At 56.4% G+C, this 23,375-nt stretch overlaps 2 protein-coding genes across 2 annotated transcripts; both read left to right on the top strand.

Annotated features, from left to right (window-relative positions):
• Nucleotides 1-1,063: 1,063 nt before the first annotated feature.
• Nucleotides 1,064-2,143, top strand: MIND_00567500 (Zn(2)-C6 fungal-type domain-containing protein; the record flags this gene model as incomplete). The annotated part of the gene is made up of 4 exons (XM_037362444.1): nt 1,064-1,112; nt 1,157-1,374; nt 1,419-1,837; nt 1,888-2,143. The coding sequence occupies 4 exons, from the start codon at nt 1,064-1,066 to the stop codon at nt 2,141-2,143; spliced, it is 942 nt and encodes a 313-aa protein (XP_037220365.1).
• Nucleotides 2,144-14,327: 12,184 nt separating this feature from the next.
• MIND_00567400 (F-box domain-containing protein) lies at nt 14,328-16,063 on the top strand (the record flags this gene model as incomplete). Its single annotated transcript, XM_037362443.1, has 2 exons — nt 14,328-14,371; nt 14,416-16,063. Exons 1-2 carry the CDS (start codon nt 14,337-14,339, stop codon nt 16,061-16,063), a joined length of 1,683 nt encoding a protein of 560 aa, XP_037220364.1. The 5' UTR covers nt 14,328-14,336.
• Between the last annotated feature and the right edge of the window lie 7,312 nt (nt 16,064-23,375).

Genomic DNA, 23,375 nt, shown 5'->3' with positions numbered 1-23,375 from the left:
TTCATGATAAGTATCCCTCGGCTCCCAGTCTCCGGATCCACCAACGCCAAATTCTGCCCACCGCTATAGGCGCACAGTAAACTCGGACCGACTGGGATGCGACAAGAATGAATGTCGGATAACAGACTCCGATAACTTGAAATGGCCCGGGAACAATGCAAATGATGAGCCTGAGCCCGCGTCGATTGTGCGACGGTGGGCCATGGCCAGCCACTTGGACGATGTTGTGGCACTGGCATATCATCTGAGGCTCAGGAGCCTCTGCATCTGGAGGACTGGAAGCATCGCCGACCGTGGTCCGTGGCGCCGGACACGGCTGATTCCTATCACTGGGGTCCTGATCACTTGGCATGTGAAGTCCCCCCATCGCCTAACACCCGGCAACGCTGGCGGCATGTCAAAATTTGACATGACCACCTTCTGTTGCAATAACGAAGGGTTGCAACACTGTGTGGAGAGTTGGAACAAAGTTGGACTCACAGGTTGAAATATCTGGGAATTGGACTCCTGCGTCATTCGCCAGCGGCGCGCGGTGATCGGTGATCGGTGTCTCGAGAGAGGGCCTGGGCCGCTGACCGATCAACGGAGATCTAAAATTTGGCAGTCCGATGACGTGGTCGTTCACAGGTACTGGCATACCACCTACGAGGTCGTAGACTGGCTCAGGCTTGCTCACCTTCGTCCCGGCCGCGCGCCACCCACACGCGCCCATCCGTCGGCCGACTTCGACTGGTGGGCCGATTCGCGACCCGGATTCTACATAGTTTACGTCGCCGTGCCGCGTGGAAAACCGACGCGCGGGCGGATCGCGGAGATTGGAGGCGGACGCCGGTCCGATTTCACAGCCATCAGTGTGCGAATATAACGGGATAACGCCCGATGGGGTATACCCAAATGCGGTATCCCCGTGCTCGGACGTCCTTCCTTTGCGGAGCTTGGTACCCCAGGCGGAGCGGGAGTAAGAAGCTGGGCAACGCCACGGGTGGCGAAACGCCGGGCTTCCTCTCTTGGGAGCTAACTTAGTGCGGGCGGAAGCGAGCGAGGTCGAAACACCCGCTGGGCAATGGCGAATGCGGGCCCCGGGCCGAGATCGAGATCCGATGTGACTCGATGTGCGGGATGATGACGGCGTTATCCCTTGGATGAAATTTATAAGGCGTACGTATACGTCAAGCCATTTCCCGTTCCCCGTCTCTTGTTCTCATACCACCACGACCACAATGGCCACACAGACGCTCCCGCCGCCGCACCCCATCCGCTTGCCGTCATACAAGGAGCTCGCCCGCGCTGCTGACATCGACGGCCCTTTTTCCCCGCCCGTTCCAGCCGGTGCCTAGACCGACAAAAGGCGTTGTTTTGCCGCCACTCAAAGTGGTGCGTGGCCTCCCCAACGAAAATGAAGTTACTAACGGCACCAGCCTTCGCGACCACTGAGGAAAGAAGACGGTCCAGTGCACGACCGCTTTCTCGACTTGGCGCGCCACTGTCCCGCTGCACCGCCGCCCGACAAGGAGTGGACCTCGCCGTCCCCGTACTCCGCCTACCGTCCAACCTCCGCGTCGACTACGACACCCGTTACCACCGCTTTGCCGACGCCCATCGTCTCTCGCCCCTCGCTAGTTCCGCATATCATCCACACCCTGGAGCAGCAACCGCAGCAACCGCTCCCACAGTACGACCCTCTCAACAGCGAGCCTCTCCGCTTCAGCCACGCAGCGCGCCCCGGCTTCGGCCCGCCCGGCCGCACGAAGAAGCAGGCGCTCTCGTGCTTCTTTTGCAGGGAGCGCAAGATTGCGTGTGGGCGGCCGGAAGATGGGAGTGTGGATGGGCGGTGCAAGTGCGTTTCTCTCTTCCGCTTTTCCCCGCTGGCGCTGAACAATGGACAAGTCAGTGCGCCCGACGCAAGATTGCGTGTACCTACCCCACGGTGTCCCATCGGGGCCAGCATTCGCGCCTGAAGAGCGCCGCGCGCAGCGGAAACCGCAGTCATAAAGGCGCTGGGCCGGAAATGGAGGGGGGGTCGTTGTCGCCGTCGCCCGAGCGCACCGCCAGCCCACTATCTGCGTCGTCGCGTGACTCGTATGCTGGTGTGCCGATGTTGTCCCTGCACGCGCAGAGTCGGTATGGCCACGGGATGTCGTGACCGCCGTGATGGGCGGACACTGAGTCTCGGGTGGGAGGCAAATATTTGGCTATGAATTTCCTGCGCAGGCGGGATGACTGGAGGATGTGGCCGCAGTATGTCCGGCTCTTCCAGACGGGCTGTTGGTAGGCCCAGCGGAGTTGGAGGGGGAGAGAGACAGGATGATGCGCGCCGTTTTGGTGATGATACCCGTAGTGCACAAGAAGAAGAGAATAGAGCTTGAAGGAGAATGTGTGTAAGTAGGTAGTATTTTGGAACTTGGTCTGAAGCAGATGAACGAAAGCTCTCCTTGGGGGCACGGGTGCTGTCGGGCGTCTGTTTGGTCGGCGACTACTCGATTCAGGTGGTTAAGAATTAAGACGCCGTTGTGGACCCGGGCTTCGACCTTGGATAGCGACTGACACGGAGGCCGGTGTGGCGGGTCCCCGACGGCGCTGCGGGTTGCATGCAACTGAAAGGCTCGGCGATGGGATCCCGCAGAAGTCCCAGAGAAAGCGATCCGGGTGCCAGGATCGCACGGTGAGCGGCAATTCCCGCGAGGTCACCGTCCCGTCAAGTCGTGACAGTTGGGCAACTTCAAGTTGCGATAGATGGGCCGCGGAAGAACGCCGTTTGGCTTGGACGGCGTGGGCGGTTGGAATGGATGCATTTGCCATTGAAGGTTGGGCCGGAATGCTTATCAGCGTCCCCGGTGCGTGTTGCAGATGCAACTAAGATCAGCTGACCCCGTCCCCGCCCGACCGCGCCCGACCGCGCCCGACCTCCTGCGCACACGGGCTGGCGCGGGAATTGCTGCATGTTTATTTCTGCGCACGTTGGATCTCGGAGGTGGTACGTCCGACGAAAGCATCCGTGGCGCTGGACTCCACCGACCTTCTTCTTCTCGGAGCGGTGTTCCTTCCCTGGTGCTTCGACTTCCATCAGGCACGTCGCACGTCGCGCGGGAGTTGTTGCGTGTATCGCATCTGCTATCAGCGCCGCCGTCCCTCGTGCACACGCGTCATGCGCTGTCGGAGGCGGTCATATGACCGTGCTGTGGCGCTTCGGACTGATGACGGCCGGGGAACCGGGAATTACACAGCCCGCGATGGGAACGATACGACCAGGGGCTCAGGACGCCGTTCGTCCAGGGTCAGGACCACATTCTCCCGTGCCACATGGCGAGCGCCCACGCCGGAGCCTATCGATAACGAACGCCACCAATGCCTCGCCCAAGTCTATCCACAGCGGCGAGTCTGGCACGTACCCGAGCTGCCCGAAATGCACCTCGCGATCGTGCCGCCTGTTCCCCTCCACCTCGCAATTTAAGGTTGATTTAATGGCTCGGGGCACGGCGATTAGGACTGCGCCTCCCTACGACGGTAGCATTTGCACAGACAGCGGCAGATCGCCTGATAGTGCAGATGTGATACTGATAGTGGTGATAGACGGGAAGGGAAGCCGATCAGACGTCACCCATCGGCGTCCGTCCGACATGTGCGAAGACTTGAACTTGAAGATTGCATCCGCCGCCCGCATGATGCTAACGGCCGGCGCTGTTCTGACATTTTTCAGGCAAAAATTGCTGAAGAAAGTTCAAATTGATTTGGAAAAAAAATTTGATCAAAAATTTCAAAATCTTTACTTAACTTTTCACAGAGAAAAATTCTAGAAATAGCTCAGTGACCACTGGTAACAGTTGCAAAAATTGCAGCAATGTCACGCGGATGCACAGCATCCAAAAAGGGAATTTACCCATATGACCTGTGCCCTCTTGTCGGGATTGATGCGCTGTGGCACACTGACAATTTGATTGAGAGCAGATAAAGAATATTGTAAGTATTTATTCATGCCAATATTCACAGTACTATGTAGATGTAGCCCCACAACCGGCCCCTTGCCGGGGACTGCGGGGTTCTTCCGCAGCCTCTCGCGTCCGGGCCAGGCTCTGAGGCTCCCGTCCGGCCATCCGCTGGCAGATATACTCCATGTCACTCGGCGCGGCCTCTGATGCCAGGAAGCGCAACTCCTCACGCTCCTCTCACGCCGCATTTGGTGGTGCCAGTCGGTGTCTCGGTGTAGTGATGCCACCCCCAAACTTGGCAGGCCAGTGCCAAGTTTGAGCCTCGCGGGTCACAGGGTTGACTGCCAAGTGGTGAGCGCGTTGACAAAGATGGTGCAGTGGGTACGAGCGGCTATGCCACTCACAGAGCAGAGGGGGGCAATGAAAAGCAGGGTAATGGGGGAGCGAAAGCCTGAGGAATGGTGACACAATAGTCACAGACCTCACAGAAGGCGGGCAGCGGGCGCATGTGATCCTTTACCCTTTTTAGGAAACACGTGACGTTGCTGGAAATTTAAGAACTACTGGTAACTCTCATCTCCATTGTCCCCTATCCTGTCACAAAGAGGGAGTGCACCTAGGCCCGGGAGCATCTATACTCCACATGCACATTTGACTACTTCCAGCACCATAAACATATATGTCGCTGTCTTTTAACTTACATCTGCTTATCTAAGGGGATACAAAATTGAATTTCTCTGGCACTTGTAGAGGTTGTGAAGACCGGGAATTGCAAAATAAACTCACAGGGATGATTGGCCTATGGGCAAGACAGCATGGTGAACATTGAACAAAGTGTGCCACTTCTTTTGTTGCAATCAAGTTCGCTGGCAGCCAGCCAATAAATTGATGGATTTTGACACATTTTGATGGGAATTGAGCCATTTACACATTGCTTGATTGCTGGTGCTCAGTTCAAAGGGTCTACTGACATATCACCAGAACTTAAGGTCATATTACTACAGTAGGAGGGATACAACTATTTTATTGCTACTTTTAAAAATTCCAAATAAAATAGAAACTCAAACATAAACAGTAATATATGTGTAAAACTATTTTACAAAAGACTTTGACACAAATTGAATAGTGGTTCCACTGGCAGATAAACTTTAGGGCTTTAAAACACTTTGGCACTGTCTTGAAACTCACAGCTCAAGTGATTATGTTTTCCCCTACACTAGATCATAAAGATCAACAAGTTACTTGAACTACACTGTTAATACTGACTTCAATCTGCTATAAGTGGAAACCATTTGAACTATTGATTTATGTTTGATTCTGTTTGCCCAAGTTCACAAATAAAATGGTCATGTAAGTGTTTATTACCAATATTTACAAATGGAAAAGGTTGGAGCCCTAAACAGGAGGCCTAGAGCTTTGCTGAAGAACAGCCTACGATGGAGCCGACGGTCAAGCCAAACTTCTGTGCCAAGGCCTCTTAGAAAGGCGGTGCTGGGACCAACATGCATGATGGAGATGCTAGAGGCGGTGCTGGCTCCGGGAAGGGCCAGGTTAGGTGCCCCACGCACGCGACTGAGCACACACATGCTACTACTGACAGTAAACCAGACTCTGGGCCAGAACATCCCTGTAATTCATGTAGTACATACAATATAGCGATGACTAGCCAAAAATCGAACTCCCAGGTGCTGTCCAGTCGCCGCCCGAAGCTCCTTCAACCGGCGAGCGAAGTCTGACGTTTCCACTCTGATCTCCTCCCAGCGACGGATGCCAGCAGCCGCAATCTGAATCGACTCTGCTGCTGTCCGTCGGGCCCGCTGATGAGTGCGGAGTGGGGACAGCAAATGAGCTCTCTAACTAACCAAACCAACAAAAACAACCAAAACTCCACTTTTCGTAGAGAGAAAGATGTATAATGTCAAGTAGGAAAAGTCACAAAACCCAAAATCGTCAACTCCTTGTGCGAGTACAGGCCCCTGTGAACAGAGCCTTGGCACAGATGTGTAAGGTTGTAGGGTAGATACGAGTTTCTTGCGAAAAATGTTGATTTGTTGTGCCCCAAAGCGTACTATCGACGAAACTTGGATCAGGACTAACTGCCTTAAACCCTCTGAGTTGTCTCGAGTCAGGAACTAACCGCCTTAAACTCTCGACCAGCAACCGAAACCCAATAAACAGCAACCGGAACTCTTGTATTCAGCAACCGAAACCCTCAACCAAGCAACCGAAACCCTCAACCAATAATCCTTCCGACGCGATGATACTATTTCGAAAGAGCTAGCAAGATAGATTGACGAGCTAGATCCCCAGATGCACCTAGTAAAGCGGGGCAATCCGTGAACCTGCCAAATACAAAACAGAGATATAAATACTAAACTGAGATTGATAGAATCAGGGAAAATCTTGAGTAAGAAAAGTCGTCCATGTGCATAATTGTATAGGTATCGTTTCGCCATACGGCCCAGAGTCCAAAATCCAGGTCCAGATGACTGGTATCGCGTGTATTGGAGTCAATGACCTGTGTAAATCTTCCGTGTTCGCGACCATCTAGTTTCCCTTGTGAAGAATCCCTCGATCTTGAGTAGGATAAGTGGATAGCTCTGCTTCCCAGCTTTCGATTGACACCCATAACTTGTATCTTGTGCATATGGCCTCAGCGGTGGTTGTCCCAACTCTCCTGGCGCATTTCCAATGTTCAGATGATCAGTTCCTCGACAGTGTTTTAGAGTCGCCGTTGATCACAGGTCCAGGCCCCAATCAATTGAGTAGGTTTTCGCCGTTTAACCGTCCCTTGGCACTCTCGATCCTCCAGCATGATCCGAAACCACGTTCCAATGATGTCAGTCGTCGATACCAACAGAGATAGGGGTGTCCCTTATCTAGCAGAAGTCGATCTCGAGTCTCCACTGAGCGCCAAACCGAATATGTGTCAACGTCGGGCTCGGGCCGTATCGGGGCGTCGGGGGGTCCGACTTCGAGAGGGTCTGAGGAGCACGAAAGATGGGTGTTCGCCCGGAGAATAGACGATATTAGCCTAGCGACTACATCTTGTAAGTACAGTTTTTATACACCATGGTATTAGGGATGGATCGGATGGGCGCCAGGCCCCAGGGCGGATCGGATGGGCGCTGCGTAGGGCCGCAGGGGTGAAGGGAAGGGGCTGGAAGAATGAGGGAGCGTCGAGGAGTATGGGGGTATGCGGGCCCGTGCGTCCTCGTGGCCCGGCGGCCCGACCCGAACCGTGACATCACCCCCCTCCGTTGTGGGCGGCGCCTCGACGCCCTATGGGTCCGTGTTCCCTGATCTTCCTTTCGATCCTTGTTTGCGCACGAGGGAGATAGCCTCTACTTCGTAGTGGGGCTCGCAGTCGTGCATCTCGGCTGGGGGCGGCAGTGCGGCCCGCTGGTGATCCGCGACGGGGGCGTTCCAGGGTCGTAATAGCGCGGTGTGGAAAATGGGGCTCACACGCCAAGTTGGGGGCAATATCAGTTCGTAGGACGTTTTACCGACTTTGCGCTTGACTTCGAATGGCCCGAATCTCTTGTCGTCTAGTTTTTTTGAGGGCCGATCGCTGGTGAGGTTTGTACCCTGGAGGTATACTTTGTCCCCTTCGGCGTAGTTCGGGTCCGGGGAGCGCTTCCGATCGTCATACTTCTTCAAAGTTTCTTCCGCTTCTTTCATGGCTTCGGCCGCGTCGGCCCGAGCTTCCTTCATTCGCTTGGCAAACACTGTGGCTGCTTCAGTCGGGACCTCTTGTGGAGCTTCGGACCCCTTTCTCGGGTGAAATCCCAGCGTGAGGAAGAAGGGCGAGAACCCTGTCGATGAGTTTACTTTATTGTTGAAAGCAAGTTCCGCTAGGGAAACCCAATCAGACCAGTCACTCTGCTGGAAGTTGCAGAATGTTCGGAGGTACTGCTCGACCTCCATATTCGCACACTCTGTTTGCCCGTCCGTCTGCGGGTGGTAAGCCGATGAAGATCGGACCTTGATACCCAGCAATTTGCTCAAGTCGCTCATGAAATGCCCAATGAATTGTTGTCCCCGGTTGCTAGTCACTTCCTCTGGGAATCCGTAGTCCTTCCAGACGTGATCACGATATAGCCGGGCAACTCCTTCCCTGGAGATGTTTCCCGTGCACGGGAGCACGCGGATCCCTTTACCCAGTCTGTCGACGATCACGAGAATCCCGGAGGACTCGGGTAATTGAACGATCAGATCGATCGATATGCGCTGCCATACCTGAGTCGGCACGCTGTTCGGGACCAGGGTCCCTGCGGGGCGTCTCGGGAATATCTTTGTTCGTTGGCACAACGGACAGGCCCGTACGTAGGCCTGGCAATCGGTCTGAATCGACGGCCACCAATAGTTGCAGGTCGTAAGCTCGAGGGTTCGATGCCATCCCGGATGTCCCACAATAGGGATGTCGTGGTGCTGTCATAGAACCCGATACCGCAGTCCCATGGCTGGAGGCACGTACACGAGTCCGTTCCGAGTCTTGAAACCGTCGTGCTGTTCCCAGCCTTCCGGTTCTCCCTCTTCCCAGAGTTTGAGGACCTTTTCTTCCGTGGCCGGTTCGGCCCGCCGGATCGAGTCCATTAACCCGTCGCCCTCCGTATGCTCCAATGTGAGCTAGTACAATGTCCCGGTTATCCTCCTTCCCGTTGTCGTACCCGTTTCTTCGGGATAACACGTCGGCCCGCCCGTTCGTCTTCCCCGGCTTATGTAACAAGGAAAAGTGATACTCGCTCAGTTCGAGCGACCATCGTGCCTGTCTCCGGTTCAGCTTCTTAGCAGTCATGAAGTACTCCAGGTTCTTGTGGTCGGTCCAGATCTCGAACAGCTTTTCTCCCCCCGTTTTGGAGATAATGTCGCCATTCGGTGAGGGCCCGCATAATGGCGAGCATTTCTTTATCGTGGATGTTGTAGTTGCGCTCGGTGTCGTTCATGGCCCGAGGGAGAAACGTGATCGGTACCCATTTCCCCTCTTGTTCTTGCGAAAGGACGGCCCCGGTGGCGAAGTCGGAGGAGTCCGCTTCGACCCGCCATGCTCCGTGATCCGTAGGGAAGTGTAGAACTGGTTCGTCAGTGACCCGGTCTATCAACGTCTGAAAAGCCTCCTCCTCTTCCAGTCCCCATTTCCATGGGCTGTCTTTTCGGGTCAGTCGAGTGAGTGGCTTGGCGTAGGCGCCGAAGTCCTTGATGAATCGTCAGTAGAAGTTGAGGAACCCCCGGAAGCTTTGCACCTCCCGCAGGTTACAAGGTCGGGGCCATTCGCGCATGCCAGCGACCTTGATCGGGTCCATGCGGAGTTGCCCGTTCCCGACGATCACGCCGAGGTATTCGACTTCGTTTCGCTCGAAGTCGCACTTGTCCGGTTTCAGATATAGTTGGTTGTCCTTCAGGATCCGCAGAACCTTTTTCACCGTCGCGCGATGTTTGGAGAGGTCGCTGGAGTATATGAGGATGTCGTCCAGGTACACGATCACGCGACCCTGGGAAATCAAGTTGGAAAACAATTCATTCATCATGGATTGGAACGTGGCCGGTGAGTTGGTGAGGCCGAAAAACATCACGAGGGGGGGTTCGAATAGGCCCCGGTTGGTAACGAACGCAGCCTTCTCTTCGTCGCCTTCCTTTATGCGTATATTGTTGTACCCCCAACGCACGTCGAGTTTGGTGAACCACCGAGCGTTACGTAACTTATGCATGATGTCTGATATGAGTGGTATCGGGTATTAGTTTTTTATAGTGATCTCGTTCAGCTTCCGGTAGTCCTGCACGGGCCATAATTTCCCGTCCTTCTTCTTGACGAAGAAGAACGGGGATGCGTATGGGGATTTCGAGGGCCGGATCCGCCCGGTTGCCAAGTGTTCCTTAATGAATGCGTCGAGCTCTTTCTGCTCTTCCCCTGATAGGGGAATGCAGCGTCCTTTGACGGGTTCGGCGTCCGGGTGCAGTTCGATGGCATGGTCCCACTTCCTTTGTTCCGGTAGTTTGTCGAAGTCCTGTTTTTCGAAGACTTCCTTGAACTCCTCGAGGTAGTACCCGCGCGCACTCCTCGATGGTTCGGGGCTTCTCGGCGGCGTAGGCGGCGGCGGCCAGCTTGGTGGCCACGCTCTGCACTCTGCATGGCCCGGATGTGGACGGGCGTGTTTGACCCCTCCTCGTATATCCGGGTAACGAAGAGGCGATCCCCTTTGCCCAGGGGTTCGTTGTCCTCTTCGTCCCATTGTTCCAACAATCGGGCCCGCTTGCACTCGGGCGGGCATCGGGTAAAGGCGATTGCACCTTCACGCCAATCGATCACGGGGTTGTGCTTCTTGAGCCAATGATGCCCGATGATCACATCACTGTTCCCGGTGTCCGTGATGGCAAACGTGAGAAGCTTGGAGTGGTCTTGGATGGTGACCCGTAAGTGGGTGACGTGGGTGATCGCCCCGTCGGCGTTGATCGTCCCGTCGGCGTTGTATACTGGGACTGGGTGTGGCAGGGCCTCGAGTTCCAGTTGAGAGTCCTCCGCAAACTGCTTGTGCATGAACTCGGAGGTGGCTCCACTGTCGAGGAGGGCGTCGACCGAGTATCCTCGGAGGTTGTTGACCCCTTGGAGGGTGACAGCCACTCGGGTGGCCGTGGTGCCTTCGCTTTTCCGAAAGGGGGGTGGCATCTTGTAGCTGTCGCAAAGCTTCGGCTACGTCGGGGGCGTACCCTGTTCGTATGAACTCTTCTAGTTCGGGCCCGTTCTCGGCTCGCCGGGCCGGGTGTATCCACTGTTGTAGCTTCGAGCGGGCCTTTTCGGGCTGGTCTCGAATCTGCGCGACAAGCCTTTCGGCACTGGCCGCGGGCCAATTCTTCCAAGCGGGCCTCGGGGTATCTCGTACGGCTTTGTACGGGCCCTTCTTGCGGGTGGAAACGGCGGGTTGTGGGGCTCTTTGTTCGGGGTTGGTTTCTACGTCTGGTCCCACGATCTCTGAGTTGGCAACACGGAATATCGATTATGCGGGTTGTAACTAAAGACACTTGTGGTATACATCAGCGAGGGCGTAGACTTCACTCGCGACGATCGCCAAAATCCGCCTTATCCGCGTTATCTTTGATAAACTCCGAGAAGATAGCGCGGATCTGGGTGGCCGATGCGGCCCGGTTCGGGCACATCCGGCTGATGTGTCCTTCTTGGCCGCAGTTGTAGCAGCGAGTGCTGCGGGCCGTAGCGGGGGCCTGGGCCCGGTCGATCTCCATAGGTGCAGGCCCTGTCGTAGGTCCGGCAACCGTGGTTGCCCTGTTTCCTCGGGGTGCGGCCACGGTCAGTCCGGCGGCGCTAATCGCCGCGTTTCGGGCCCAACCGTTGAATGGGTTGCGGTTGCTAAACCCGCTCTTGGCGGGGGCAGGTGTCGTCGGGGGCGTTTTGGCCCGCGGGTGGTTGACTTTGTGGCTTTCGTCGAAAATACGGTAGCGGCGGAGTGCGCCGTCTTGCTTGATGGCCTCCGCCTTCCAGGCCTCGTAGGTATCGGGGAGTGTATCCTTTCGGTAGACCGCGTTCGTAACGCCCTGAAGCATACAGTTCTTGGCGACGCGAATGAGGTTGAGGTCGTCGTAGTGCGCGACTTTGTTGAGGGAGTCGAGTACTGTGAAATAGCTGGTCGCGTCCATGTCTTTGGTCTGGACGAAGGTCTCCATCTTCTGCTGCGCGATTTCAGCGTGGGCCTCCCCTCGGAAGGCCGTGATGAAGGCTTTCTCGAAGCCTTCGTACGTAGTATAGGCTTCGGCGGTGCGGAGTTTCATGGCTTGGGAGACGTTCTCCTTCCACGTGACCACGTTTCCTCCTTTAATGTAGGAGAGAGCATACGAGATCTTTCGTACATCGTCATTGTAAACATTCGCGTTGGCTTCGAAAGCCAACCAGCAATCGGCCAGGAAGGCGTCTACTTCGCTGGGGTCGCCCGTGAACTCCTTAGGGGGAGAGACGGTTACTCGTGTATTTCCTCCGTGGGGCCGATGGGCCAAGTCTTCTCTAGCTTGGCGGAGCAGATCGTAGCTCTGCATAACTCCCTGCTGTACAGCTGTGTACTCCCCGTTTACTCGGGACAGCTCGGCCTTGATGACCACTTGTCGATTTGCCAGGGCGGTGTTTTCCACCTTGAGTTGCTCCATCTCCTGATTCGTTCGGAACAGATGGGCGAACAGGAACTCCTGTTGTTCGTTATGGCCCAAGGCAATGAATCGGGCATGCTCGTCCCCCTGGTTTGCGGGGGTGCCCATCGTACTGTCGTGCTCGGTAGACATTTGTCGCGCTTCTTGCGTTCGTAGGGGAGGCTAATATTCTGTCAACGTCAGGTTCGGGCCGTATCGGGGCGTCGGGGGGTCCGACTTCGAGAGGGTCTGAGGAGCACGAAAGATGGGTGTTCGCCCGGAGAATAGACGATATTAGCCTAGCGACTACATCTTGTAAGTACGGTTTTTATACACCATGGTATTAGGGATGGATCGGATGGGCGCCAGGCCCCAGGGCGGATCGGATGGGCGCTGCGTAGGGCCGCAGGGGTGAAGGGAAGGGGCTGGAAGAATGAGGGAGCGTCGAGGAGTATGGCGGTATGTGGGCCCGTGCGTCCTCGTGGCCCGGCGGCCCGACCCGAACCGTGACAATATTCCTTTTAGAGTACACTCCCTTTGGGTATTTTCCATAGAATTGGATAGATTCTAGCGAGAAACGGGCTCTGCGAACTTTTCCTAGTCAAGATTTTGGAATCACTGAGAGTGATTTGATAGATTTTGACTGGAGTTTGACTGGCTCTTGTGCAGGTAACTCCCTAGTTGACCATTCGGGACTCATGTCAACTCTGAGACGTGCACTGAGCAACAAAATCGACAAAAATAGTCGTTTCCTGGTCTGTCCCAGACTGCGGCTTATCACCGCGTCCAGGAGAAGACATAGCCTGCTGCTTCTGGGTCTGTAAACATCGTCATTGGAGTCCACATGTTGTCCGCCGATCGCCACCAGCGCGCAGCGGGAAGCGTGCAGATACTAAGAGCTGGGGAAGCAGCACCCCAGCGGTGGACCCATACCGCCTCGTAGTCTAGTTGATGCATGTGCTTTTGGAACTGTACCACGCTGTCTCTGGCACGGGATGAACCGACATCAATGTCTGTATAGAGCACGTGGTCAATATCGAGATGGAACAGATGTTGCATTGTCGGGAGCGCAGAGGCCACCGACTCCACGAACGCCTGCAGCAGCGGGGCGTTGTAGAAATGGGGGAGGGAAAGAAGGTTATGATAGAACACGCACCTCTTGCATGCGGATATCAGCCGAGGACTCGTCCAGTACCTTGTCAGCCGGCCAATCCCGCACTTCCACGGCGAGCGACCCCAGGTTGGGTGCTGCGCGCGAAAGTGCAGCCATGAGCCCTTGATCCCACAAGAACTGGTTGATTGTGACGGCGCGTAGGGTAGACATAGTGTCGAAGGAGGCAAATACGCGAGAGGCGCCATGTCTGTCATCTTCTTCGGTGAGTCGAAGACCGGTAAGTGGCTGGATGCCATGACAAAGGCGGGCCGCAAGCGAACACGCCCCGCGAAAGACGCTAAGATTGGCAAAGAAGGGGAGAGGGAGGTTCTGGGCGTGTCGCTGCGTGTAATCGATATCCAGAAACTCGAGCTAGTGGATAATTTTCCCATTTGATGCCATAGATCAAATGCTTCATTAATGCTGATTGTAAAGACTCTGAGACAAATCCACATGCAGCAAGTGCATATCTATAGTCTGTGTTGTGTCTAGCCCAAGTGAAACTGGCACAAGCAGGGCAGTGGGCCAGTAACGGGCCCCCGGGGGGCGGCCTGCAAGGGAGGGATCGCTCCGCTGATCATTTGATCGCCGAGTCAGGTAAGCCTGCTGATGTAAATGACAGCGGGGCATGGCTCGTGGCTGCGGAGCAAGCAACTCCTCAATCGTTATTGCTGGGCAGCCGCTAGAGAACCGGTTGATGCATCAAGCCCACTCTAAGGTGAGTGCTCTTGATGAATAGTGGCACTTCACTCGCAAGTGTCTACTGATTCATCATATCCCCAGGTAGGCCTGGCGGACATGGGAGGAAAGGACAATTTGTCAGTGCTTACGTGTCCCCGGCGATCGGCAGACCGTGACACCAATCTCCGATTCCGATGACCGTTAGACGCGCTGACGACTGCAGGATACCCAGCATATACAAAGTCCGCCCTCGACCACGGCTCCTACAGTAGCGCCAGGGCTCGCGGATCCTTTGCAGATACGCAATAACCTTCGTCGTGGTGAGGTGCTGAGTAATGGTCACGCGTGACGCTTGGCGCTGAGTAGTGGTCACGCGTGACGCTTGGCAATCAACGGTTGATCGTCGCGATGCGAAGCACGTGTCCATCAACAACCTGCTTCTGCCCGTCATGTCCGACACCGAGTCGGAGCGGGACTGGGAGAGGTGCGCCGTTGCGCTCCTGCCGGCGCCGCTGACGATGACCACAGCTTACTCAGCGAACCCCTGCCCGTGCTATCCCGGCCGCTCAACGCGCTGCGCCGGTCTAACGCGGTCCCGAGCGAGGCGGAGGTGCAAGCGATGGAGGCGTTTCTGGAGGAGTGCGAGGACCGTTCCTACGCTATCGAAGACGCCATCGACACGCTGAGAGACAGACACAGGGTTCTGCAGCGCACGATGAAGAAGTGCCGGCGGGTGTTCTCCACGGTGCGCCGTCTCCCGCCCGACATCCTGGGCGAAATCGCAGGGCATATACGCGATCGGAGCGGCGCTGTTGTCCCGCCGTGGGAGATGTCACGCGTGTGTACGAGCTGGCGGTTGGCCTTGACGCGCTTCCCATCGTTGTGGACGGCCCTTGCGACGGCGGAAGGGGAGAGCGGGAAGCTCCGGCTTCAGGTGGAACGCGGTGGTAATGCTTTGCTACGCGTGAGAATCGCGCCTCGTAGCAAGGAGGAGATCGACTCACATGTCGAGCTTATCGTGCCCCATACACAGAGGTGGGGGACGCTCCTGCTTGGCGCTCCGGATTATTCGGAGTTCACAACTGGCCGGCCCTTCCGTCGTGAATTCTTGGAGCTGATCCTGCCGCCTACAGCAACATATGAGCGCATGTCGGAGCTCGTCCTGTGCTCCGAGCTCATTCCTTGGAACACCTTCAATGTCGCGGCGACATTCCCCGCATTACGCAAGCTAAGCATGCTCAGGCTTTCTCGGTCGCCACTCACGACGGTGTTCCCCTGGGGCCAACTCACTCATTTCTGCACGCATGTCTCCAACATCGACCCCGTCCACGTGCTCAGGAACGCTCCCAACCTTATCCATTTCGCAGCCAACGGCAGTCCGTCCGAAAACACTGACCAGACAGTGTTCACGCTCGCGCATCTGCGCAGCATCTATCTCTCGACAGAGTACACCGGACTCTTGCCCCTTCTCGTCGCCCCGGCGCTTCAGGTATTGGCGGTGCTCCCCTGGGCCGGCAGCAGGGCCAACGGGCTGTCCATCATCAAGCCCTTCCTGGAGCGTTCCTCTCCCCCACTGACCACACTCGTCCTCGAGATGGGGATCTGGTCGATTGATTTTATTGATTGGGACTTAGACGACAAGCTAGTTTCTCAAGATTTGCGTCCAGTCTTGCGTCTCTGTCCCGTGCTTGAATACCTGCTGCTGTACACCAGCCCCGGGCGGAACAGGGAGACTGGCCCCAGCGCGGAGACACTTGAGCCGCTGTTCACCGCGCTGGAGCGCGAGGACGGGCTGTGTCCGCGCCTCACGCACCTACTCCTCGGCGTCGGGAGCGCCCGGAGGCCCCACCGGGAGGGCTTCCGCTATGACTTTGACGACTACGACTCGGACACGCCGGATGCCGGCGTGGGCCGTGCCTTTCGGAGCATGCTGCGCCGCCGTGCGAGCGCGCCCGTGGACGCCGCATACGCGCGTCTGCGCTATCTCCGGCTGGGCCAAGAGGACAAGCAGCTGCTCGAGCCAGATGGCTTCGACTCCGACGAGGAGGACGAGGCGTTCCGGGTGCCAAAGGGGATGGATGCGCGCATTGTTCAGCAAGAGGAGTTGGTGGATGTCGCGGTGGAGTGGCGCGGGTTCCCGTTGGACTGGACCGCGAGCATCCGGTCGGGGTACTAGTACTGATGTGTGTGTTGTACAGCAGCTATGAATGAACTACTTATTGATCATTGATACAATTATCCAACTCCCCCTGCCGCATCGATAAGCATTTTAAGGTGTGCAGGACCAGTGATTGCAAAGAGATGTTATGTTATATATAATATATAGTTTTAACACAACAGCCTGGGCTCGCCGCCACAATGTCATGCCTGATAGGCACCCAAAATCTCTGGTGCAGCTGTACCAGGTCCAACCCTGTCCAGGCTTTTCGAAGAAGGTAAGATCTCCGTTTTTTGTACAGGTGTGTTCTGGATTTATATTGCAAAAGTCACTGTAGATCGTAAAAACTCAAATTTTTACAAAGCGCGTGCATGTGTGTGTGGAAATTTAGTCACCCCAAGGAATTGAACCAAAACTCGAGGATTTTGTTTAAATTTTAAGACCACAAAAAGGGACACCTTTATTTGTTGGGGAAAATGGATTCAAAAAGAGACAATAAGTAGAACAGCAATCTTATCAGAAAAAAAAAAAGAATCAACATTGTCATACAAAAAGTAGGGTGCTGTGAGTAATTCCTGGGGAATTACTCACAGCTGTTTCGAAACCGGTTTCGAAACCGGCCGGCTGCCGGGACCGGACCGCTCCGTCGGTAGCCGGCCGAGGTGCCAACCGAGATTCAACGTCCCACATTGGCATACCGGTCCACGCCAAGGGAGTTGGTGCCACAGCCGAGCTATTCCCGTGGGGGAGGTGCCATTCTGGTGATGGTCGGCCACCTGGGCCATGACAACAGTCGCCGAAAGCCGAGGTCGGGCATCCCGGACAACCACGTGCCGGTTTCGAAACCGGGGCAACCCTCGGAACATTTCAAAACTCACAGGTGTTTCGAAACCGTTTCGAAACGGGTTTCGAAACACCTTCAACTCACAGCACCCTACAAAAAAGCCTCTTAGGCCCAGACATCTTCCATTTTCCCCACATATGCACCCTTTTTCTCCTGCAATCTAAGAAACATTTTCCTGGTTAGATTTCCTTTCTATCTAGTTGGCATTCTTTAAACCTTTTTTTCTAATCAATAAAGGATGTCATTTTTTCAACTACTGTGGTTCCCGCTGATTGGGTAATTTCCCATTGACTGGGTAATCACAAAGTCCTAGCATAGTTTTTTGCATAGTGCTTCCGGTATCATCCGGGATGGGTTTCGTAGCCTATTAAGTATATCCTGACAAAAAATTAGAGGTATCCGTGAGGAGATGGTGTGCCGGCGCAGTGGCCGATCATGCGACTCATCTGATCTGGCTTTGTTTGTGACACGACCTTTATTAAAATTTAAGAAAGCCTCCGATTTTCTTCTGAGTTGTAGGGGTGAGTACTTCCTGGGTCCCCACTTTGACTGCCATGCACACACATACACATAGAAAAATTTTTTTGAAAAAAAGTTTTGCAAAGATTGTATTTTACGCCACTTTTTGATCACATCAGTGGTCCCATGATGCTAATCGTGGGAACAGATTACCTGTATGGCAAGATAAGGGGAGGGGGGGTCCCTAGAGAGTCAGAAAAAAATAGGATGCTATGAAATGTTCGGGTTAACATGTTCATAAACCACACTTGATCATGTGATTTGGGTGTGGCAGTGCTAAATTTGGCAACATTATGGGTATAATACTATCACTATGAAAGTTCAGCAAGCATTGTATCCACACTGTGAGGCTTAGAACACTCCCAGCATATAAAAACTTGAAGCTGCACTGTAAGGGCAACCCCGGAGGCCTGAGATCAAGGTCCTAGCAGGGGAGGATCCAAAGAGTGAATAGAAGTAAGCAAATACAAGTGAGGCTGACCTAGCAGGGGAGGATCCAAAGAGAAGAAACTCTAAGGGTCCGCCTGCTAGGTAGCGGAACTATATACTGCGCTCTTGACGCGCCAAGGTTGATCGTTGCTCCGTGCAGTATGCCTGCGCCATGTCGCAGGCCAGGTCCCAGGGGGATCGCCAGGCGGGGGGGGGCGATGCGCCTGACGGAGGCGGTGATGCGATCACCGGAGTCGGACCGGAATCGGGATCGTCTCCGAGGGGCCGAAAGGGAGGTTCCCCTGACATCACCCCCCCCTTTGAATGCGGCGTCCCGACGCATAGACCGGAACGGAATCGAGTCGAAGGTTGCGGAGGCGATGTGCCGTGGTTTGCCAGGGTACTTACGGTAGAACTCCGCGATTTTGTCCGGGGCGAAGACGCGGTCGAAGCGGACCCACTGGTCGTGCGACGACGCGTCGTAGCCTTTCCATCTGACGAAGTAATTCAGCCGTTTATACCTCACCCTTGGTCCAAGATCTCCTCTACTTCCCACTCCGGGACTCCGTCCTCGAGGTCCGGAGGGGGCTGGTCGTAGCCGGGGCGTCCGTCGAAGGGGTCGTCTTGGGCGAGCTCAAGCTTGACGACGGGGAAGACCGGGTGGAGCTTCGAGTAGCGCGGAGGGAGGTCGAGCTTGTAGGCACCTTTGCTGATCTCCGCGACTATCTTGAACGGACCGAGGCGGCGGTGGGAGAACTTCTCCGAGGGGCGAGTCGTCCTGATGTCAGAGGCATCCAGCCAAACACGGTCGCCAACCTTGAACTCCGGAGACGGAGTGCGTCTCCGGTAGTAGCGCTTATACTCTTCCTTGGCCTTAGTGAGCGCGGCCTTGGCTTCGGCAACCCCAGTGGCAATTCGGTCGCGGAACTCGTTCACAGACTCCATAGCGGAACGGGCTCCGGGTTCAAAGCCCATGCGCGGAAGCCGTCCCGTGTCCGTCATGAAGGGGACTTGCTGCGTGGATGAGTGGACGTGGTTGTTGTAAGCGAACTCCGCGGCCGGAATCAGCTCATCCCAGTCGTCCTGCTGATAGTTGGTGAAGATCCGCAGGTACTGCTCCAACTCCTGGTTGACGCGCTCTGTCTGACCGTCCGTTTGCGGATGATACGCGGTGGACGTGGCTGGCTTGATGCCGATTAGACGCCAGAGTTCTCGGGTGAAGTCCGCGATGAACTGTGAGCCACGGTCGGAGACGTACTTCTCCGGAGTCCCGTGATGGCGCCAGACATTCCGGTAGTAGAGGCGGGCTGCTCCTACTGCGTCGACCGTGGTATGGCACTCGGAGAAGTGGGCTCGCTTCCCAAGGGTGTCCACGACGACCATGATCGCGTCGTCGTACCCATGGGCCTCGGGGAGCTCGACAATGAAGTCGACGGAGACGGTATGCCAGCGCTCGGGGTGTTTCCGTCGGGTGTAGCTCTCCGTGGGGCAGTCTCCGGAGCGCCTTGGTGCGACAGCACAAGTCGCAGGTCGCAACGTACCGGCCGATATGGCGAGACATCTGAGGCCACCAGTAGTTCCGGGAGACCAACTCCAAGGTCTTGAAGCGACCGGCATGTCCGGCGACTCGAGTGTCATGGCAGAGCTCGATGATGCGCCTCCGGAGGTCCTTGTCCTTGGGCACGACAATCTTCCCACGAAAGTGGAGAAGACCACCGGAGACGGCCCACTCGTCGGAGCGTGAGGAGCGGGGGCCTCGAGCTTGACCTTGGACCTTTAGGAGTTGCCGGGCCGCTAGTGCGACGGGCTCCTCCAGGTCAGGCTCACCGGAGAGGGCATCGCGAATGTCGCGAAGAAGTTCGGAACCGGGACCGGAAACGGAAACACCCTCGAGTGCGCGGACGTGGAAGAGTTCGGGCCGCAGAAGGACGACGTCGGAGTTGTCGGAATCGATTCCGTGGTCGGGTCTCCGAGAGAGGGCGTCAGGTCGGCCCATGTCGCGACCAGGCTTGTGGTGCAGCGTGAAGTCGAACCGGGAGAGGTAGAGGGACCAGCGGGCCTGTCTCCGGTTGAGGTGCTGCGTCTTCCTGAAGTACTCCAAATTCTTATGGTCAGTCCAGATCTCGACGGGATGCGCGGCACCCTCGAGGAAGTGTCTATACTCCTCGAGTGCGCGGATGATCGCGAGCATCTCCTTGTCGTGGATTTCGTAGTTGCGCTGGACATCATTTAAGCTTTTGGAATAGAATGCTACAGGGTGCCACTTCCCGTCCGGGGGGATTGTGAAAGAACCGCCCCCGTCGCATAATCAGAGCTGTCCGCCTCGAGTCGGAAAGGCCGTGCGTCGTCGTCCGGAATCGCCAGGACCGGTTCCGAGGTGACCGCGTCCTTGATCGCTTGGAACGCGGGAGGCCTCCGCGTCGCCCCAAGTCCATTGCTGGTCCTTCTTGGTGAGCGCAAAGAGAGGACGCAGGGGGCCGAGAAGTCGCGAATGAACCTGCGGTAGAAATTAGCGAACCCAAGGAACTGCTGAACATCCTTCTTGTTTTCCGGAGTCGGCCAGGCGGAGACGCCTGCGACCTTGACGGGGTCCATTTCGACGTGGTTGTGGGAGATGATGACTCCGAGGTATTCGATTGACGATTTTTCAAGTCGCACTTCTCCGCTCGGAGGTACAACTTATGCTCTCGGAGTCGGCGCAAGACCTCCTGGACGATCTGTCGGTGTTTCCGGAGGTCGGAATGGGCGATCAGGATGTCGTCCAGGTAGATCATGACGTCTCCGGAAAGGATGAGGTCCTGGAAAATGTCATTCATCATCGTTTGGAACGTCACGGAGAGTTTGTCAGGCCGGAGTACATCACCAAGGGCTCGAACAGGCCTCGGTTAGTCCGGAAAGCTGCCTTCCACTCATCACCTTCTTTGATCCGGACGTTGTTGAAGCCCCAACGAACGTCGAGTTTGGTGAAGTAACGAGCGCCTTTGAGCCGGTTGATGAGGTCGTTGATCAGCGGAAGGGGGTACCGGTTTTTGACGGTCATCGCGTTGAGGGCCCGATAGTCCTGGACAAAGCGGAGTCCGCCGTCCTTCTTCTTGACGAAGAAGACCGGAGACGCCATCGGAGACTTGGAGGGGCGAATCCAGCCCGTCGACAGCCCTTCCTCGATGAACGCGTCGAGCTCGCGTTGCTCAAGGGGGAGATGGGGTACACCTTGCAGTTGGCCGGCTTAGCGTCGGGGACGAGTTCGATGGCGTGGTCCCAGGTTCTCCGTTCCGGGAGCGTGTCGAAAGACTCCTTGTTGAAGACGTCCTGGAACTCTTTAGCCCAGTCCGGGATCTCGGAGGGCGGGGGAGCGGAGTTCCTGGCGAAGGCTTCAGCCAGGCGCTGCGAGACAGTACTGCCAGCGTATCTCCTCCGAGGGACGGAACGAGGTGTAGAAGATGCGGTCACCATCTTCAAGCTGACCATCGTCATCGTCGTCGTCAGAGTCCGGCGTCAGATCAGGCAGGCCGGAGTCGTCGCCGGAGACGGAATCGTCTCCGTCATCAGACCCAGAAAGGTCCATGGCGCAGACCGAGGGGAACGGGCCGGAGCGGAGTCGCTTCTGGAGCAGCCGGAGTCGCCGTAGCTCAGTCCGTTCAACGCGTTCTTCCTCGCGGCAAGTGGAGCAGCCGGGGGGGCACCGCGTCATCTTGACCTCCTTGGTTTCCCAATCGATCTCTGGGTTATGCTTCCGCAGCCAAGAGTACCCCAGGATGAGGTCTTGTTTACCGAGATGGGTGACGGCGAGTTGAACGCGCTCGGAATGGCCTTTGTAGCGTAGGACCAAGTCCGCGATCTGGTTGATGGAGCCAGCATCATTCGGAGTGCCATCGACGTTGAAGACCGGAATCGGCTGCGCCAGGGTGCGGACCGGAATGCCATTCCGGCGGCGTGGTTCGTGTCGATGAAGTCGGAGGTGGCACCACAGTCAACAAGCCCAGAAAGGGAGAGCTTCAACGCACTGGTGGTGGACTCTAGCTCCAACGGGAGGTGGAGGGAGTTTACTCCAGGGGAGGCAGCGACAGTGTACTGCTTGGGCAATTTCTTTTCCCAGGCAGTGAGGCGGCGAAGGACGACAACCGGAGTCGCGGGCGGAGTCGGAGACGGAGTCGAAATGGGGGCAGGGGAGGGTATGTCTTTCGTTTCAGGCTCGTTGTAGGGCAAAGGAATTGATTCGTCATACAAACAAGCGAAACGATTTATGGACGCGAACGAGGGCACACCAGTCACTCTGTCGGGGGACAAAATCCTCTCCGGCCATCGACTCCGCAGCCGTCTCCGGCAGCGCAGCTGTGTCCGAGTAGCGGGCGATCAACTCCGCTAACATCTCGTCACCGAGTTGTTGGATTACCTCGTCGAGGATGTCCATTGAGCGGACGTCCGCGGGAGGGGGCAATCCCGGGCGAGATGGTTTGGGTCGCCGCACCTGAAGCAGGCGCGACGAGGGGCACCCCGAGCCCTAGTGCGATCCAACTCCATGGGGACGGGAGCTGGAGGCGCCGGAGCGGGGGCGCGGGCCGCGGGTGGCACGACCGGAGCCACCGGGCGGAAAGGGGCCGGAGCCGGGATGCGGTTGACCGGAAACGGAGTCCGAATCAAACCGCCAGGCGTCTTGGGGGCGGCTGACTTGATCAGCTTGGCCCGGACCAGGGCCTCGTATTGACGGAAGGCCCGGGTGCGCCAGCTAAGGTAGTCCCGGAGGTCCGGGGGGTCGTTCGAGGACGTGATTCCGTTGTTGATCAAGGGGTCAAGTCCGTGGCGGAACTTGGTCACCTTGACCAACGCGTCTTCGAATCCGGCGAGGTCCATCAGGTCCTCGAAGTCGTCGGTGTACTGGTAGACATCCTTTGTGCCCATGTGATAGGCGGAAGTCTCCAGTTTGGAGAGAGCATGATCTTGCTCGTTCTCCTCGACGAACCGGAGTCGAAACTCGGAAACGAACGAGCCCCAGGACGGAAACGGAAACGGGGCTTTGCTTCCGTGGCGCTCCGCCCATTGCTGAGCGGGTCCTTCTGCCATAAACGACATGGCATAGCGGACGGCCTTTTCCTCACTCGCCTCTCCGTTGACCACAAAGGCCTCAGGGGCAAGGCGGGCGTAGGTGCGGGCCCGCGTAAAGGAACGCGGCCCGCGTTTCCGATCGCCGTTGAAGGTGAACGGAGGGTTTGGTCGCAAGACCAATTTTGAGGCGAGGTTGATGTCGCCAAAGAGGGCTTCGGAATCGCCCTGAACCGGAGTCGGAGTCGGAATCGACGTCTCCGGGGTGGTGTTGTTTGGGGTCCGCCAGCAGTATTAGCGGCGGCAGCGGCAGCGGAAGCCTGGGTGGTGAGAAGAGTAAGGGCCTCAGTTAGGCGGTCGATTTTCGCCTCGAGTGCATCCAGCCGAGTGTCAGCGTCAGGAGTAGCTCCGGAAGGCATGACAGGTGCGGGGACGACAGGAGTGACAGAGGAGGAGGGGACAAGTGGTAGGGGCGGTGACGAGGGCGGAACGGACTCG

The sequence above is a fragment of the Mycena indigotica genome (assembly GCF_014461135.1).
Source record: "Mycena indigotica strain 171206Taipei chromosome Unknown Mind.scaff0005, whole genome shotgun sequence".
NCBI classification, from domain to species: Eukaryota; Fungi; Basidiomycota; class Agaricomycetes; order Agaricales; family Mycenaceae; genus Mycena; species Mycena indigotica.
This window is presented reverse-complemented; position numbering and strand designations above follow the sequence as displayed.